The following is a 19,834-nucleotide window of genomic DNA, read 5'->3' as shown; positions in this document are numbered from 1 at the left end:
AACGCTCACAGAGATGATGAAATAGTAACTTGTTTTTTGTGATATTGCTTTATGGTAATTCTTTTTTTTTTTAAAAGGCCAGCCTAGTTTGTGGCACACCCTTCTTCACAGTGGGTTTCAACAAATGTATTCAAAATAACAAATATTGGTTGGTTTTGTAATAATGAATACTATAAAGCAATAAAAATGTAAGACAAAAATAGAATTTCTTTTTCAGACAATGCTTGCCGTTGTTGCTGGGGAAGCTTGGGGCTTTGGTGTTATGCTAATAATGTGTTTGAATGTGAGATTTCCCCTGACAAAGGGGGAAAGATGAGAGGGGGGGATGGTGCGCAGGAGGAACAGAAGAAGAGGGGAGTCTTTGGACAACCCGCGAGACTTTGGTGGGCGTGGACACCGAGGCTCGGGCTTCCTGCTCGGTTGAACACGTGGTTCCGTGTCAGCCTCCCTGCTTGTCTGTCAGTGTGTGAAGGTTTTCTTCTCTCACTCCTCTCCCCTCTATCCTCCCGTGCCACACTGCAGACCTCCTTCTCTCGTGACTCTGTCCCACCCGCACCTCCTCCTGCTCCTCCGCGTGCGGCTACACTTAGCTTCTCCTCTTGCTACGGCTCGCGTGGACTACCGACATCCAGGCCGCGGTCCCTTCAACGTGTATCTTCTCAATAGAGTGTGAAAGTGTGTGTGTGTGCGACAGAGATTGTGTGTGCGTGTGCGCGCACCCGCAGCCGGTCTCTCCGTGTTCTTTCTCCCCCGCCATCCCTCCTCGTTGTTCGGCCATGACGCTGGAATCGATCCGCTACCGGGCCGGGTCTCTGCAGATCCTGAACCAGCTGCTGCTGCCACACCAGACTACTTACGAGGAGATCCGCTCGGTGCAGGATGCTTACGAGGCCATCAAGTCCATGAAGGTACGGAGCCCCTTCCTTCCTTTCTTTCTTCCTCTCTCTCCTCCTGCCTTGCTCCCCCACTTCCCATCCGACCTGCTTGCCCGCTTGCTTATGCATTTACTCCCGTCGTGCATGTATTTTTTCTCGGGTCTCTTTTGTGCTCACTCCGCTGTACGCATATGTTCCCAATATGCCTCTGTCGGCCTGTATTTTTGTTTTGGATGCAGCTGCAGCACCCACCATATGCACCCCCCCCCCCCCCATACGCACCACCCCCACTCATACAAAACCATCCTTTATGTTTAGTTTTTACATTATCATGTGCAAGCGCGACAAAGTAAGCATCTGCACACAGCCACCCACCCATGCAATATGGCCCCTCTCCTCCTCCCCCCTCCCTACTCCTCTTTCTTTGGGAAAAGATTATTTATGAATTATTAATGACCTTTGCCAGGGTTTTTGTTCGCGTTTGGGTGTTACGCTGCACTCAGTGACACATCCAGCTCATTTATCGCTCTGAACCTGAAGCCCTGACACAGAGAGGTGATCAGAGAATTATAAGTTCTGTAACAGCAGGGGAGGTTTTCAGATGCTCACTTATTAGGGCTGAGCAGATATTCACTCTTTTGTCTACCCGGCTTACACACACATAGTAGCAGACAGACGTAATATCGTGTGTCAGAGTGAAGGAATGTCCCATAACCAGCGGGTGATGTCATGATGGTAGACAGAGAAATTACTCCAGATGATATCATTTTATATAAAGCTGCTGTGCCAACTTGCAGCTCTGTGATCACCCTCTTACAACTGTGGAAAGAGATTAATTATCCTCAGGAAAACTGGGGGACAGATGTAGGAAGTTGGCATAGAAACCAAAGATGAGGTCCACCATGTGATGCTGATTGTCCTCTTCTTCCTCCTCCTCCTCCAGGTGCGGGGCGCCCCGGCCATCGCCATCGTCGGCTGCCTCAGCCTTGCTGTGGAGTTGCGAGCGGGCGCCGGGGGCGATGACCCCGTGACCTTCATCAGGGAGTCTCTGTGCCACCTGACCTCGGCTCGGCCCACCGCCGTCAACATGGGCCGCGCCGCCCGAGAGCTGATGGAGTTCGCTGAGAACGAGAGCATGGAGAAGAACTCCGAGCAGCTCAGAGAAAGGTGGGAGATTATAAACTGCTCATATTCAATGTTTTGGTTTGGGGTAATTTCCTTGATTGAAACATTGATACAAAGAAAAGGTTGACTTTTTACACTTACAGACCCCTTTCTAATGCGGTTTTGATTAAAGTGATGGGGACATTATTCACAGTCCTTTGTGTATGTAAAAACACATTTTGAAGCTTTGCAGTTTGGGCATCTTTAAAAGTTGTGTTTTTAACACATATTATTATTATAGTACATGGGGAAAACGCTTTGACTGTTATGTCATATTTGTCCTGGGTTGCACTGGATGCTGAGTTGGTGCCCTTGCAATAGGGCAGTTATTGGAAGGGGAGAAGAATGGTGGCTGAAATTCTGGCGGCCAACAGCCGACTTATACTTGCAGACTACAACCGGAGTGTTGGACGCCTAGAGAGGGTACCTTTTTTCGGGACTACAAGCACAGATGCTAGAGACCGACGCTGTTGTTTTACACCTAACGTCTCATTTTCAGGTTGCCGGAATGTTATCTTAAATCATCATAGGTGGTTGTTTGCCTCGGTTAATGACAGAAACCCTTTTATGGCGATATTTGTGTCTCAATAAATGGTCAAAAACTGACTAGTCGGTTTATATAGGCCCCATTTAGAAATGAATACATTTTCTCAGCCACTGTACTTCTGCCTTGTTTCCCTTAATGTCAATACATGACCAAGATCCTGAAAGTGTGTTAGACTTTTGATTTGCTTATCTGTGTGTGTATAGCACCATAATGTAGCTATAAACAATATTGTTTTAAAGGTACCCATTGGAGATTTTGATAGTTAGTTGTGCTGTATAGACATGTTTTTAAATATGAGTCTCTATTTAGTTTGTTCCCAATCGCGAGGGTCCACATGCACATGAGTGATGCGATACACAATCCTCTCACTGGTTTAACATGAATCTACCATTGATCTACTGTTGGCTGTTTGGCAGGGAAGGAGAAGACTGTTAGCAGGTAAACATGGATGTTAACAATGCTGGCTCCAAACAAAGAACAACGTGTTCTGCATTTTGAAATATATTTGTTTTGCCTTAAGGATAGTGAATGTAAACGGAAACTCCATAGGACACCTTATGGGTGACTGTCAGTTAGTGTTAATTTCGTCAGCTATTTTTTTAATTTAGTTTTAGTCTTAGTCCTGTGTTAAATTTCCTTTTTACTTTTAGTCATATTTAGTCACCTTCATCCTGTTTTTATTTAGTCAAGTTTAAGTCGACTAAAAGTCTGAGCATTTTAGTCTTATTTTAGTCAACTAAAACAGTAAACATTTTAGTCAAGATTTAGTCGACTAAAAGTCTGAGCATTTTAGTCAAAGAACACTAATTATTTTAGTCTACTTTTTGTCAATGAAAACTGTTGAGTCTTTTTTAGTCATCAGATTATATAGAACATTTCAGTCAAACTAGTCTAGCCAAAACCAATCATTTGTCATTTTAGTATATATAAATAAATAAGATTATATCTTGTCCTTATTTGATGAAAAACACAGGTTGAATGATTAAGAAGCTTTGCAGAGAGTATCTGATCAGGTTTGTGGTGTTTTTACCAGCTGTGTTATGGCCACATTGCTTCCCTTCTGATGAAACAATGCATTCGCTTTTTTTCTCTGCCTCATTGTAGCGAAAATGGGCCCAAATATCACATTGTTTCTTTCTCCCAAGCAGTGGTGGCTTTAGACTTTTTCGTTGTCAGTCATTTTGACGGATCGTAACATTTCCGTCATAATCCATTATTATCCGTCGAGTGCACAATTTATCAATCACTCGCGCTGACGGGGGCAGGGGGGTATTCGGTTAACGCGAGTGCGACCACTGCTCCCAAGCCCTGTTGTTGCCTTTTTATTTTCTGTTAAATAAGGTTAGTTAGAGACCATGAGTTAGACCCGAGTCTTCCTGACAGTTCATATTGTGCCGCTGCCCGGTGTAATTCTAATGTACCGCCGCGCGCAGCACAGACACACACAGCTGCTGCCCTGCCGCAGCACCGGAAATGGAACTGCTGGGAGAAAAACTGACTATCAGAGATGTAACGTTATCTTTGATAATATTTCGTCTCCTCATTTTTCGTCAACGAAAGTAAAGAGAGATTTTGGCATAGTTTTTATTTAGTAAATTACATTTTCGTCTCGTCACTTTTCGTCAACGATATTGCATGATGATTTCGTTACAGTTATTGTTTACTGCCATCGGTGCCGTCTCGTCATCGTCTCGTTTTCGTCATGGAAAAAAAGGTCGTTGACGAACATATTTCGTCATAGTTTTAGTCAACGAAATTAACACTACTGTCAGTGACCAATGTAAAGGGAAACGTATGAACTACTGAGAATTTAAATCATCTAAACCTGTGCTTTTGCTAAAGAAAGGTGTGGAGCTGATAAAGCACTTCCTTGTTTAACACCAGCTGCAGGTGTATCTTATAAAAAGTTGTGAAAGTTATCGAAACACACAATGTGAAAATTAGGAAGCCTGTATATTATACATGTCATTACAGATAGCTTGTCAGCGTGAGAGAGAAGCCCTGAGTAGTGTTTTAACAGTATTCATTTGTTCCACATGACTGTAGTTTGCAGGATAGAAGCAGAACATATGTGAGGAGCTGAAAGAGATGTTAGTGGTGATAGAATTAAAAGTATCAAGGTGAATAATGGCCGTCATGTTGGGACAAAACATCGACTTAATAGTGGAGATTACCCGTATTGGTATTTACTAAATATTATATAACCAGTCCGCATCTATTACAGCTTCTTTGTAAATGTCATTATAGAAGCCAGTGTTTCTGATATCAGTTACAGTCACGTGCCGCAGCGGCGCCATGCCCCAGCATCCCTCATGCCCTCATAATGGATATAACTATGATTCAAATTAATTCCAATACGTTATTTTTTAAATTTGGTGATAGGAAAGTGGGAATCTGATCGGCAGATGCCCTGAAGTTGAGGGGTCCGGATTTGTAATCAAAAATAAAAAGATAAGGGCTGGGCATTATATTGATATTCTAATGAGCCTAGATATCTTCTTAGATTTTTGATATTACAGTATTATAAGACGCAGTTGTTGTCTGTAAAGGTTTTAAAGGATGCATTACAGTAAATTGATGTAAACCGAATTGTTCTATTATTTGTCTTTACCCAAACATTATATTCACACTTCTCATGATAACTTCAAAAAATCTTGTTGTGTAAATATCTTATTAAAGCATCAGAAGTCAACCCTACACGTTTGTCGCAATACCGATATTGTGTTATTATGTAAAACATATTGTGATGTCTTTGTTAACGCTATTCTTGACCATAAGGAAATTGTGATAGAGCTACAGTAGCAGGAGCGAACGGGGGGATAAGGTGCAAAAACGTTTAGAACAAATATTATGGTTTAGAGCAGGGCTGATTTGAATGTGGCCCGCAAGAGCTTGCAACGAATATAATACGTTTATTATACGATTACATGCCGCTTTACAGAAGCACGTTGTCCATACACATGTCCCACAATGAATCTCAAGTTTGTGAAATGAAGAGACTTACAATTATTTGCCCATGACTTCTGCATTCAGATGTAGTTAATTATGAAGCTATTACCCTATCCGATAATAATCTATGGCAGAGGCAATAATGTAATATAATACATTATATTATATAGTCTTAAAGTTACAACCGGCCCTTTTGAGTGCAACCATAATACCAATGTAGCCCGCGATGAAATTGAGTTTGACACCCCTGGTTTAGAGAAATGGATAAAGATGCAGAGAAGTCGGGCAGAGGCATGCAGACATATTGTAGCTGCAGACTTGATGGACGGGCTGGGTCCACAGTACCAGATGGAGCCTCTCATCATTTCCCATCTCTTGTGCCCGCCTCCCACAGTGTAATCTCCTGGATCGAAGACATGCTGGAGCGTGATGTCAACGACAACAAGAAGATTGGTAACTATGGCGCCCAGCACATCCTGTCCGGCGTTCCGAGGGACTCCGTGACCATCCTCACACACTGCAACACCGGCTCGCTCGCCACCGCTGGATACGGGACCGCACTCGGTGAGACTGGAGCCCGGGGATGTGCAATGAGAAAAGAGGGTGAAATATTTAAGGCACTGTCATGGTAATAATGTGTGTATTTGTGTCTAGGCGTGGTGAGAAGCCTCCACACGCTGGGCAGGCTGAAGCGTGTGTACTGCACGGAGACGAGGCCCTACAACCAGGGGTCCAGACTGACGGCGTACGAGGCGGTCGCAGAAGGAATCCCTGCTACCCTTATCACAGACAGCATGGCGGCCCTGACCATGAGAGAAATGAACATCACAGGTGTGTGTTTGCGTCCATTTTTCCTTTTTATTCAAAGGCTGCAGTCGAATTGTCAGTTTCTCTTAGGAACCTTCCTAATGGAGTGAAATGACCCGGAGGTACCTCAGTGGCAGCCATGATAAGAGCCGTTCGAATTCTCTAGATCAGGGGTTTTCAAAGTGTGGGAAGGTGAGCTTCCCCTCAGAGAACATAAGAACAGCCGCGCCCCCACTCCCAATTATTGCTATTATTATTGTTGTTGTCGCTATAATGCAGGGGTGTTATTATCCAGTGGAATGTCCTTACCTACTGGCCTAGTTAAATCAAAGTGGTTACTTTCTTTTGGCTGGGCAGTGTACACACCGTCTTATTTGACTTTCTCAGGACTTCAAACAGTTTTTTGGGGGCAGACACCCACAAAGAAAAAAAAATATTTACACACGTAAGGTCATCATCTTAACAATTTTTTTATACTCATCGAGTCATCCGTGAGCAGAGCATCAAGTTGGCATGCCTATAACAGCTGAATGCGGCGATTACCATCTTGTTCAGCAAAACGCCTCACAAACGTATTAAGATCTAAAGCTCTGGTGCATTTTGATTCAATACTGAGTACAGCCAGGGGCGGATCTAGACAAATATTCATGGGGTGGCAAGAGGGTGGCAGGAGATTTTGAGGGGTGGCATCTCCTGGCAGAAGTATATGCTGATTTAAATCGCAATCATATCAATCAATTAGGGGTGTAACGGTACACGTACCCGTACTGAAATTATTCGGTACGGGCCCTTCGGTTTGGTACACGTACGAATATAGCGTTAAACGTAAAAAATTGAGAACATGAACAACTTTCTGGAAGTAATCTCAGGTATATATCATAGAGCGACCAAGTCATTTCATTGGACGAGAGGCATACTATGAGAGCTGGTCACAGGGATGCGTTCAAATGTAGTCAGTAATTTGAGGAACTGTCGAAATGACGAACACAGATAAAGTTGAGCTCGAAAATCCTCCCGCATCATTGAAGTCTTGGGAACATTTTGGTTTCGCAGTTACGTACAAGGATGACGGACAAAGACAGGTGGACCGAACCAAAGCTGTTTGTCGGCATTGTTCAACTAAAATTGGTTACGCGGCTGGCAACACATCAAACTTGCACACTCTTGAAAAGGCATCACCCGAACGTGAATATCACCGGTACCAAAAGAAAAAAGACTGAAGTGCAAACCCAACTCCCACTAGCATTTAAGCCTCCACCACTCGCAGAGAGTTCAGACCGAGCCAAAGCTATTACAAACGCCAAATATCCTTATGTTGCCATGTTAGCAAAGCGCTACCTGGCTGTATCTGCTACCACTGTCCCTAGCGAGGGTGTTCTCCACAGCAGGAGACATTATTAGTGCCAGCAGATCTGCCCTTTCGGCAAGCAATGTGGACAAGTTCATCTTTCTTTAAAAAAACATGAAAATACAATGACAAGCAAGTCATAATGTCAAGCTGGCTGCTTAGGTGCTAGTACAGTACAGTTCAAATACAGATTATTTCAGTTAATCGAAATGCTGCACCTTAATGTTTATTTTATTATATTTTGTATTTATTTGAATACATTATTCACAGTTTAATAATAATTAACAAATATATATTTAATGTTTTGTGATAATTTTTTCTGCTGTACCGAACCGAACCGTGACCTAAAAACCGAGGTACGTACCGAACCGAAATGTTTGTTAACCGTTACACCCCTACAATCAATATTAACTTGGAAAGGCACAATATTAATATTTTAACTCAATGACATAGGTGATATTATTGTGGCACATCAGTAAAGCCTTACATATAAGTTGGCAGACGTAATTTAATGAATTTTAACTGAATGAGTTGGTTTCACTCTTAGACCAGCAGGGGTACCAAATCTATGCAGACTGCTGCAATAAGTATATTAATTAACTGTCTCATCGATGTTTGTCTGAATGAATATGATACTATTAACAATCATATTATTCCTATCAGCTGTCAATCACTGTTATGATTCACATATTCAGTGTTATTATTACTGTTAATAAATAATAATAATAATAATAGATTTAATTTGTTAGCGGTTTTACAGGTGCTCAAAGACGCTTTACAGATATAGTGAAGAACTGTTATGATTCACATATTCATTTATTATTGAATAAACTATATTTTTTGGAGGAGTTAATGATGAATGTTCATCAAGATGCTTGCTCACCTTCCTTCAAATTTGAAAAACAAGTAATTATATCATTATTGATATACAGTTACAACCTTGACTTTACATCAGAAAGAACAAACATTAAAGAAGTGACTAACTGCATCAGTTGGGGTTAAAAAACGTGTATTCAGCTAAAACATCGCTGCAGTTATTGTCCAGTGGAAGGTCCTTACCTACTGGCCTAGTTAAATCAAAGTGGTTACTTTTTTTTGTCTGGGCAGTGTAGTTTTACACACCGTCTTATTTTACTTTCTCAGGACTTAAAACAGTTTTTTGGGGGCAGACCCCCTCAAAGAAAAAAATATATACACGTATACAAAGTCATCATCTTAATAGTTTGTTATTCTCATCGAGTCATCCGTGAGCAGAGCATGAAGTTGGCATGTCTATTACAGCTGAATGCGGCGATTACCATGTTGTTCAGCAAAACGCCTCACAAACGTATTAAGATCCAAAGCTTTAGTGCGTTTTGATTCAATGCTGAGTACAGCCAAACTTGACAGTCTCTTCTCTGTCATTGTAGACCGCAAATACCTCATTCCTTCCGTCTACTTGAGTCCGAAAGGCTTCTCGTTTTGCGCCGTCCCCCCGTTCAAGTGAATTCGCCACCAATCATATTTCCACTCTCGCGCCAGGACCGGGGGAGGGGTTACAAGACTCGCGTCTTGTGCTGCATTCACTTGCACTCGGACATTAGAGACTTTCTCTCATAAATGTCCGATGAGCCACAACTTTTCTTTCAAAACAAAGATGCCAACTGGGGTGGCAGCTGGGGTGGCAAGGCTATTGTTTAGGGTGGCAGTTGCCACCCCATGCCACCCCGGTAGATCCGCCCCTGAGTACAGCCAAACTTGACAGTCTTTTCCCTGTCATCGTAGACCGCAAATACCTCATTCCTTCCGTCTACTTGGGGTCCGAATGCGCCGTCCCGTTCAAATGAAATCGCCGCCAATCACATTTCCTCGCTCGCGCCAGGGGAGGGGTTACAAGGCTTGCGTCTTGTGCTGCATTCACTTGCACTCGGACATTAGGGATTTTCTCTCATAAATGTCCGATGAGCCACAACTTTTCTTTCAAAACAAAGCTGCCAACTGGGGTGGCAGCTGGGGTGGCAAGGCTATTTTTAGGGTAGCAGTTGCCACCCCATGCCACCCCGGTAGATCCGCCCCTGCTTGACCGGTACTTGCTTTTGATCAAAGTCAATGTGGAATACCCACACTCACACAGGTAGGCGGAGGTGAAGGGAATGAGCACTTATACAGCCTTTTTGGCGAGGTGGGAGAACTCTGTCTCCACAAACAGCCAAAAGTGTGCAAGTGACGTTTTCTGCCAGACGCTGTCTCCTCTCTCACTTTAGGTAACTTCACTAAAAATCAATCCATGTTGCCGCTCGCATAAAGTTAGCTGAAGTTAACTAGCTAGATTTCACTGTTTCTCGTTCTTTTTTTCTCAAGCTGCGCCTCCCCTGAAGCTCTGACGCGTCTCACACTTTGAAAACCGCTGCTCTAGATGAAAGGAAAGGAGGTTTCAAACTTACTTTATAACCTCCTTTAGCTTAGGAAACACTGGATCTTCCTTTACAAAAGAAAAGGAGAAAATGCTGCCCCACAATGCATTTGTGGCGAGGAAATATTCGGCCGTTCACGGAAACAACCGATTATAACCGATAAATTATATCATGAAAGTTACGGTGCTTATTAACCTCTTAAGCCCTGAGCCTGTTTTTAAGGTTTCAGGCTCGAAAATGCTATGCCCAAAACAAAGGACTATCAACTTCTAAAAGGGTTATATAAATAATTTATTTTATCAAAGCAAGGTTACATCTGTGAGTTGTAGAAGTGTCAGAATCAATATAGATATTTCTCAGTCAGAGTAAATTCAGATGGAACATAGTCAAAAAAGGTAAATTCTTACCCCGCCTAAAAAAAAAACATTACTTATAGTGAAAACTACCCATGAATGATGGGATAGTAGACTAAAAGCTTTAGGAATCCAAAGTATAACATCTAATAAGTACCCTGTATCAAGATTGAGGCAAAACAAGTTAAATTTGACCTTTTTAGAGAGGTTTAGAAAAAAGTAGTCCAGGCGGACTGACCTTTGGGCACATTTTGGCACATTTGGATACCATCAGTGCCATTTGACCTTTTTCAGGTACCATACTGTAAAAATAATGTTATCACTATAGGTAATCATTCCATCCAAATACAAGTGTTTAAAAAAAATATTTTATTTTTTTTAATTACATTTTTTTTGTATGGTGTGTGTGTGTCTGTGTGTGGACTTTGCCACAGTCCTTACACCCGACTAACACTTCTAGGAAGGTTTACTTACACAATAACAATTAGGAAACATAGGATACATTTGTCTCCAAAAGGAGCAGATTTATTTCAAAAATAACACTAAAAAACGACACTAAAACCGAAATAACACCACAAGCATTTTTTTTTGTAAACACTTGCAAAAAAGAAAAAATGTACACAACCTGAATGTGTTTAGTGTTTTTGAATTGAGGCACCAGGCACTTAGTGCAGTTGATAGGTCTTCACCGTTGTGTTGCCAGCATCAGAGCACCTCCTGCTGAGCGCGGTGGCATCTTCCCCATAATACTTGGGAATGCATACGAGTGATGATGATGGGGGGGGGGGGGGGGGGGGGAGTGGTGGTGGTGCTGCTGCAGGGACTTCACCCCTCATGTCTGCAGCAAGCTGCTCCCTGAAGGACTTCTGGGTGTGTGGCTTCGTCCTGCCGGGGTCACCCCTCATCTTGTGCAGCTCCTTGTGGAGAAGGAAGCTGTTCACCACTGCAATGTCCAGAAAATGGTAAAAAAAAGGTCTTGTACCATTTCATGGTTTTGTGGTGAACGCTGTAGTACCCAATCAAAGCATCGGACACATCCACGCAGCCCATGCTTCTGTTGTAGTCCACCACAGTGTCAGGAACGGTAACAACCTTAGTCTGCCACACACCAGCCCGTTTCACTTTCCTCCTGACAGTCTGTCCACTAACTAACTAACATTCGATGAGCGAACTATGGATAAATCAAAGAAAAGTACCGGAGGAACACAGGATTGAATTTTGTGAGGACAGAGTTATCTGCTTTCACAGCAAGCGATGCTGGTTTACCGGTATGTTTGATATGTAGAGAGAAGTTGTCAACGGTGGTGCAGCCTTTACGTATCGAGGAACAACACGGAAGAGGAAGACAGCTGACGATCTTCAGTCATAATTCAATGGGGTATGTCATTTGTTTCAGAAAACACTTTTTGTTATATTCCATGGAATGCTCTTAACATCCCGATAGCAATGAATATATTAAATGCTTTGACAAAAAATACATACAAAAATGTATCTCTGGAAGCCGCAGCGCTGTAAAAAGCACGACCAATCATCTGAGCCGGCCCGGCTAAAGTAACTGGATGGCCTACCTGCCTGTCAGCCTTCCATCTGTGCACAAACTTATCTCGTGCCCTCATTGGTCATGTGCGCGTTCGTGTGTGTTGGAGGAGGGGCTCTGTAAGGAAGAGGCAGATTTTTTCCGGTTGTGTACTTTCAAATTCTAACGCACTCGAGCTGGTTTCTCCATTCTTACCTACCTTTAACTCTTTTTAGGGTGCAGCTATATGTTTTATTTATTTCAAAGTGGGCCCATTTTAATAATATATTTTTTTCCTTCAAATGTGCAGAGGACTCCCCAAGTGCTGTGTTTAATGTATTTTAAAGTAGGCCTGTGTATTATTTTTAATTCTCCTTTATAAGAGTTCTTTGTTTCTTATTAGAGGTTAACAGTTTTATATCATGTAATAAATAGCCTAATAAATGCAAAAAACTGTAGTTTTTGTCTGATATAACAATAAAAAACTATGAAATATGTTTTGCGGCTCCAGACAAAAAAATGTTTTTGGAAAAAGGAGCAGAATGGCTCTTTTGGTCAAAAAGGTTGCAGACCCCTGGGTTAGACGATAGGGGCTGATTTTTGGACTTCGACTGCAGCCAAATGTTCCTCTTTCTAGTGCTAACCATCTCCCCATTTTGTTCCTCCTCTCAGCTGTGGTGGTGGGTGCAGACAGGGTGGTCGCCAACGGTGACACGGCCAACAAGGTGGGCACGTACCAGCTGGCCATCTCTGCAAAGCACCATGGGATTCCTTTCTACGTGGCCGCACCCAGCACGTCATGTGACCTGAGCCTGGAGAGCGGCAGGGACATCATCATCGAAGTGCGCCCCCCAGAGGAGCTCACCAGTATAAACGGAATACCCATCGCTGCCCCCGGTAAGACGTGTGGGGTCTTTGGGGTTTTTAAAAGAGGGGAAGAAATCACAATGTGATTTTATTATTTAGAACTAACAGGAAGGGTTATAAACAGTAGGTTGAGTTGAATGAGAGCCATGGGAAAATATTCAGGCTTGGGGACACTGTTCCAATGTCCGCCCTCAGCCTTAAGGACCAAACTCGTGCAGACTTTAACTTAATTGAGTAAAAAAAAGGAGGGGGGGGGGCATGTGTGTGACCACTTAAGTGTTAGGCTACAGGAATTTGCTGCTATCTGCTTGTACATTTCTTTTGAGGGCTCTTTCAAAGTTTTTGAGCCAGATTCAAACACAGTTGCATTTCATGGCCAGTGCCTCGACCTCTAGACAATCATTGAATCATCAGCATTTTTTTTACATTTCGATGCTATAAATTGGGGTCAAGTCCCCCTAAGTCTGCACAAAATGTGCTATGGGGTTTTAAAAATGTCCTTAATTATGAAGGTGTCACAATGGGACAGTCCTGAGCTCTTGCAGACTTGTGCATCAAAGTCTATGTGTCAATGAGAGTGAACATTGTAAGTGTGTTTTAGTTGAATTCGTTAGCGCTGAATTGAGTCATTTGATCTCTAATTACGTTGCCAGAGCAGAGAGGTGCTCGGTGACATCACAGTAATTAAAACACTCATTTAATGAGCACACTGGCCCCCGGAGAGGAGTGCCCGTACAATCAATCAATCAATCAATCAATCAATCAATCAAAAATGTTTATTTCTATATCCCAATATCACAAATGTTACATTTGTCTCAGTGGACTTCACAGTTTGTACAGAATATCAGTATGACAATACGACACCCTCTGTCCTTAGACCCTCACATCGTACAAGGAAAAACTTCCGAAGAAAACCCACAGTTTAAAGGGAAAAATGGGAGAAACCTCAGGGAGAGCAACAGAGGAGGGATCCCTCTCCCAGGACGGACAGACGTGCAATAGATGCCGTGTGTAAATCGAAGAGATAATACATTTACAGCATAGGTAGTCCAAATGTTTGGAAATGCATGTGTGTATAATAGGAAGATGAATTCACGAGGATGTCAACAATCCTGTGGGAGCCATCAGGGAAGTAGTATGATGAAGGTCAGGCAGGACCACAGTGACAGGTTCAGCCACGACTAAAAATCCAGGACTCAGGATCCAGGACCACAGGCACAGCCACGACTCAGGATCCAGGGCTCGCGATCCAGGACTCAGGACCGCAGCAACAGGATCAGCCACGACTCAGGATCCCGGCGTAGATAGACACCAACAAGAAAGAAATTTGGGGAAGCTGGGTTAATCGGAACATGAGAGTACACAGGTATAGACAGAGAGAAGGAAGAAGTAAGATGTCCCTCGACAAACTAAGCCTATATCAGCAAAACTAGGGGCTGAATCTAATCAGCCCTAACTATAAGCTTTATCAAAAAGGAAGGTCTTAAGCGCACTCTTAAAAACGGATAGGGTGTCTGCTGCCCGAACACAAACTGGAAGCTGATTCCACAAATGTGGAGCTTGATAAGAAAAGGCTCTGGCTCCTATTGTACACTACGTTTCACTCTCTCTCTTACTTTCTTCTTATTCCTGTCTGGTCCTTTATGTCGATTTGCATTTTTAAATAAATGCAGACAGCTCTTTATTTAGATCTTTAAACCATTACTTTGTATTTAAAGCAACAGCAATGAACTGATGGTGTTAACAGGTAGCCACAGTCTGATTTCATAGTTTGAATTTTCTAAAAAAAGCGACTAATGAGACACACAGTTGCAATTGTTCCCTTATGTATTCATTACCTTAAACCGGCACTGCAGGTTATTTAAAGTAAATCCCAACACCCTCCTGCTGCTGTAAATAATGACTGGAGCACTGAATGTGGATTCATCTGGAGCGGATAATGGTTCCTGACAATTGTTTTCAGCAGCATTTACATCAAAAGCTATAGTGCCCAGCTGTTTTGGGGAATTGCTGACAGTTTTTATAAATAGACTTTATATATTAGTGATTGTTTGTTTCTGGCTGCCAAGGAACAAACGATCATCCCAGTTATTCCCATGTGGGAAATAATAAAGTGGGAAAATAAGTCACAATACAAAGATTCTGTCAGCTGAGGAAAAAGCTTAAAAAATACAAAATTAACTGAAAAACGATTCAAATTATCTATAAACCATTTACATAATTAGCTAAAAGTCATGTTTGAACAGGTACAGGTGTAGTTGTAAGCTTAAAGGAGTACTACATCTACTATAAAGAATGCCTACGTTGTTCTATCATAATATGATCAACTAAAAACAACCATCTCTAGAGTTTACAGAGTATGGTTGAAAAAAGGGAAAAATATCCAGTGAGCTGGGCAGAAGATGCCTTGTTGAGGTCAGAGGAGAATCACCAGACTGGTTAAAGAGGATAGAAAGGCATCAGTAACTGAAACAACCCCTAGTTACATCCAAGGTATGCAAAAGTGGTGGTGTAATGCTGGGGGATATTTTATTGGCATACTTTAGGCCCCTTAGTACCAATTGATCATCGTTTAAACGCCACAGCCTACCTGAGTAATGTTGCTGACTTGAGACTGAGAAAAGTACAAAAGTGCAAATCTAATTTTGTTAAAGTAAACAGAAAACTAACATTATGTGGATCCAGCCTCCCATTCATTTGGTGTTTCTCAATCTCGAGTAAAGCTGCTCCAGAGCCACTATTTCAAGCATACTACGTCATCGAGTGCCGCCGAAGTACTGTTCCAATGTCCAGCATACTTGGAATTCTACCGAGCCCGGCGCACTTCGTTTGGATAAATTTCAAGGCTGCACATGTGTAGACTCCGCGGTCTTAAAATCCACACAATGCTTTGCGCACGGACCAATTTCCCCAAATCTGTGGCGGAAAATGTAAGGCGGGGGCATCATATGAAGCACACCTGCACACTTGCTCGCCTGTTCCACTCTTTGTTTTCCGAATGCCAGGAAGTATTCTTGCCTCGCTTCTGAAGCAAGACGCTCGGAAGACATATGCTACCAAGCAAGTGTACTCGACATTGAGAAACACCCATTGTCTATAGAGCAGCTCCAGACTTTATATCTGATGACATCACTTATTTGGTTTCTGACTTTCCCAGGCCATGAATACACATCAAGGATTTTTATATATTTCGATGGTGTTTCCCCCTAGTTGTAAGGTTAATACAAAATTGTGGATTGGCAAAATTAAATAGTGTAAAAACATCGTAAATGTAAATAGTTTAAATAAATGGCAGTGTTGGGTTCGTCTGTCGTATGGGTCCCACTATGAAAGAAACCCACTGAAGTGTCGCCAAACTTGAACCATATTAACGATTATCCGTATTTCTCATTCCTGCCTGTTTCCTGCAGGTATCGAGGTGTGGAACCCGGCGTTCGACGTGACCCCTCACCAGCTCATCACGGGAGGCATCATCACAGAGCTGGGGGTCTTCCTCCCCTCTGAGCTGCAGGCGGCCCTCACCGGCCGCCTCACCGCCCTCTAGAGTGCTCAGCGGCACCTGCTGGTCTGTGTGCACCACTGCACCTTAACGTTCACACACTCAAAGACACTCATTTCATCACAGAACACACAGTCATAGTTGTGGACTCATTTTCTGTTGGTCACTGCACAGTCACTGGTACATGTCGGTGGTGCACACACAAGAAGACAGTGTTCTTCAGTCTCACACACACACACACACACACACACACACACACACACACACATCGCAGAGAGTCAAGCAGACACATGTGCAGTCTCCCCTTTTCTTTTACGTCCCTTTACGTTTTTTTCTGTGGTCTTTCCATTTCACCCGTGTCTTCCATCCCGTCTTTCATTCTCTCCTGCCACCTCCTTCTCTTTCTAAAAGGCTTCTGCAACAATGAAAAATGCTCAGCTGGACTCAATCCTGAATATTGTATTTGGCAAAAAAAAGACAAATGTTCAGGGCTTCTTTAATTGCAAAAAAAATATTGATCTTGAAGTAGTGTTTTTTTCTCAGCCATGTTTATTTAAATGCTGCTACCCACTTTGTAAATATACATAATCTTGACTTTAGTGTGTGTACATATGTAGAAAGCTAACCCCTGTTACTAAAAGGTACTGCTATTTTAACCAAATGTGTGGTTATTTGAATTTAAATTTGACATTCAAAATGTTATATTAACATTTACTTTATTTGGTTTCACTTAGAAACCTTTTGTAGAAGAATAAATAAACGTATGGCTCATAAATCTCACAGCCAGAGTTTTAGTGAACGTATTTCACTCGTTTTTTTTACTCCCTGCGGCAACATTTGGAAACTCTTGATTGGTCCTCGTAAGTCAGCTGAAGCCTATGAAGATACATGGCTGTGTTTATACCTCACTCCTTGTTTGTATCTTGCTATTCCCAGTTGTAATGTATCATACCACACTTGTATTCTCATAATGCAATTATATATGTAACCATACTTATGTCAGCACCATACACATATTCACCATACAGCACAGGACGCTCTGTACGAATGAAAAATCTACACAAAAAAAGGGAAATTGTGTCATCTTTGCCAGAACAGCTTTTGCTGAGATCTCAGATGTGTTATGCTGATGTGTTTCTGCTATACAGGTATCACCATTAAAGGAATAGTTCACCCTAAAGCAAAAGTTGGGTCAGCCAACTTAATTGATATTTGTGCCACTACAAAATACATATGTAGCTTCAGGCTTATCTCAAAATATCTTTAAACAATAGGTGATCGGTTCTCCCAGGTGGCCAAAATATCAATTAAACCCATCACCTGTAGTCTTGACATAATTGTGCAGATATCTTAAAAGCATTTAGAGAAACATGACGTATACTCAGAAGTTGAAAAGGGAAATCTGAGGCTAAATAGTTTGGCTATAAAATCAAAACTTTATTTTGAGGTGAACTATTTCTTAAAGATTATTCTCACTGAGTGTCTAGCCTCAGTGAGCTGTGCGACACAAGGCATGTTGGCATCAACAATCAGAATGTAATGTTCAACTCAGATGAATTTTCTTTCGTCATTCAGGACAGACAGTATTTCAGACACTTGGCCATGTTGTGGCTTTGTGCTGTTCCGAATGTGTTTCAACTGTTTGGATTATCCCTCCTCAGACTGACTTCCGCCCGACTATTCCATGAGATCAGGGCCATGGGCGACCGAGTAGTTAGACAGGACCCCTGAAGATGGAAACAAAATAAGTTTGAAGGGCAGAAATGTTTGAATTCAACTTTAATTTGCAGACTAAACAACGGGGAAATTGTTTATCCAGCACTGATAATAGTCAATTAAAAAATAATCATTATTTTGATAAAATACTCACTTCCGTTATTTTTAAATAGGACTACCAAACAGAAGTTTTGTTTTTGTTTTATATTCATCATTCATTTGTAACCCTACCTTTTTATAATGCACCAATATTGACCATAGTAACTTTGCAGAAGCCAGTTTTAAATCCTGACTGTAACCTACTATTAACACATACTATTAACCAGTAAACTGGTATTGATTATGAAGCTCCATAGAATTGTCCCAGATAACTCGATCTGTTCAGGACACACCCGCTCGCTGCACTGAATGTCACAGGGCCAGTTTTCGGGGGGGCCCACACTGCTCACTGCCTTACAGGTGCAGCACCATTATAGCTCACTGACGGAGCTGGAATCATGACCGGAGAGACAGCAGTCCTTCCTTCACCCTGCTTTCTGACCTCCCACGCTTCCCTTGTGGACTTTTGTATTTCACTTCATTAATTTAAACATAACATTTATAACCTTTCACACTCTGCAGGACAACCGAGTCACCCAGAGAAAACCCACAAAAAAAAGCTTAATGTCAAGAATAATCACTGCAGAATCCATAGTATCATTGCTGTAATATAAGCTCACTTCTTCCTTTATCTTCCTACTCTTCGTTTGTCCTCCTTTCACCCATTAAACCTCAACTCACAAAGATGCTGTTAGGTCACACATGAGTGTAAAAGTCACTTTTCTTTCCTTTTCGTTTTGTACAGTTCAAGACATCATGTGTTTGGGGGCAACTTTAGACAATGTTCCAGACATATGTAGCACATTTGTAGCGGTCAGACCCACTAGGTATTATTTTGTTTTTTTAATCTTTGAGAGATTTTTGTTTGTCTGTACATCACGATTATAACTGTTATGCTGTGATTTGTTTATTTGTTTCATGACATTGTGATTCCTAGTGAGTAGGCCATTAGTACACCACACTGGGGAGGCCTCCTCAACCATACACACTACCTCTCCGCCTGCCCACACAGGACTCAAACACTGAATGCATGAACACATGCACTCAGTGTGTCTGGCTGCAGCACAGCTGATTGACAGATTTAAGAGGGAAAACAAATCTGGACTAAACTATCCATGTTTGTACCGTGAACCCAAAGTGACAAATAATTTGTGGCGGTGCTTTTTGTTTGCCAAAGTCGCCTGTATTCAGGCCAGTGTGTTAAGTTGGGTTTCCACTGAAATGTTTCTGCATCACGCCATGTTTTTTACACCATGCTTTTGAAGCAGCAGCAATATGGTACTGTGTTGTAAAAAAGATGTTCCAACAACCTCCCAACAAGCGCCTAATAATCAGGTGCCAAAATTCAGCGCTGCTTGCCATGTATTTTCCACATGATTTCACTAAACAAAGCAGGTGTTTGTGTATTATTCTCAATAATTAGTATGGCCTGCAGTCACCATGGAAGGAGTGTTGTTCAGATGGCCTCTTTAAGTGCAAGTATGTTATTGTTGTTATTGATAATCACTTGATCTGGTTTTATTTTGTAACATGTGGAAATGGAAAACTGGATTTTTAAAAAATATATATGTATATGAATATAATGCTGTAAAGTGCAGTCATTAATTAAGAGATTTCTCTTTCACATCAATACAGAAAAATAATAAATCCACAGTGAAATTAATTGAGTTGCTTTTGTCCGTCTCTGTTTAATATACGCTT

At 41.9% G+C, this 19,834-nt stretch overlaps 1 protein-coding gene across 1 annotated transcript; it reads left to right on the top strand.

The window, feature by feature from the left end:
* Nucleotides 1-383: 383 nt before the first annotated feature.
* mri1 (methylthioribose-1-phosphate isomerase 1) lies at nucleotides 384-19,800 on the top strand. Its single transcript, XM_034239294.1, has 6 exons — nucleotides 384-908; nucleotides 1,819-2,042; nucleotides 5,930-6,099; nucleotides 6,190-6,366; nucleotides 12,625-12,849; nucleotides 16,230-19,800. Exons 1-6 carry the CDS (start codon nucleotides 777-779, stop codon nucleotides 16,361-16,363), a joined length of 1,062 nt encoding a protein of 353 aa, XP_034095185.1. The 5' UTR covers nucleotides 384-776; the 3' UTR covers nucleotides 16,364-19,800.
* Nucleotides 19,801-19,834: the final 34 nt, after the last annotated feature.

Source organism: Gymnodraco acuticeps, unplaced genomic scaffold (genome assembly GCF_902827175.1).
Source record: "Gymnodraco acuticeps unplaced genomic scaffold, fGymAcu1.1, whole genome shotgun sequence".
In the NCBI taxonomy this organism is placed as follows: Eukaryota; Metazoa; Chordata; class Actinopteri; order Perciformes; family Bathydraconidae; genus Gymnodraco; species Gymnodraco acuticeps.
The sequence above is the reverse complement of the archived record's forward strand: the minus strand, read 5'-3'. Positions and strand labels throughout refer to the sequence as shown.

What these genes read in the sequence shown, in the direction of transcription:
- mri1 (XM_034239294.1), top strand. Translation starts at nt 777, where the DNA reads ATGACGCTGGAATCGATCCGCTACCGGGCCGGGTCTCTGCAGATCCTG. An exon ending in AGGCCATCAAGTCCATGAAG is followed by an intron (nt 909 to 1,818) that starts GTACGGAGCCCC and finishes CTCCTCCTCCAG; the next exon opens with GTGCGGGGCGCCCCGGCCAT. An exon ending in GAGAGAAATGAACATCACAG is followed by an intron (nt 6,367 to 12,624) that starts GTGTGTGTTTGC and finishes TCCTCCTCTCAG; the next exon opens with CTGTGGTGGTGGGTGCAGAC.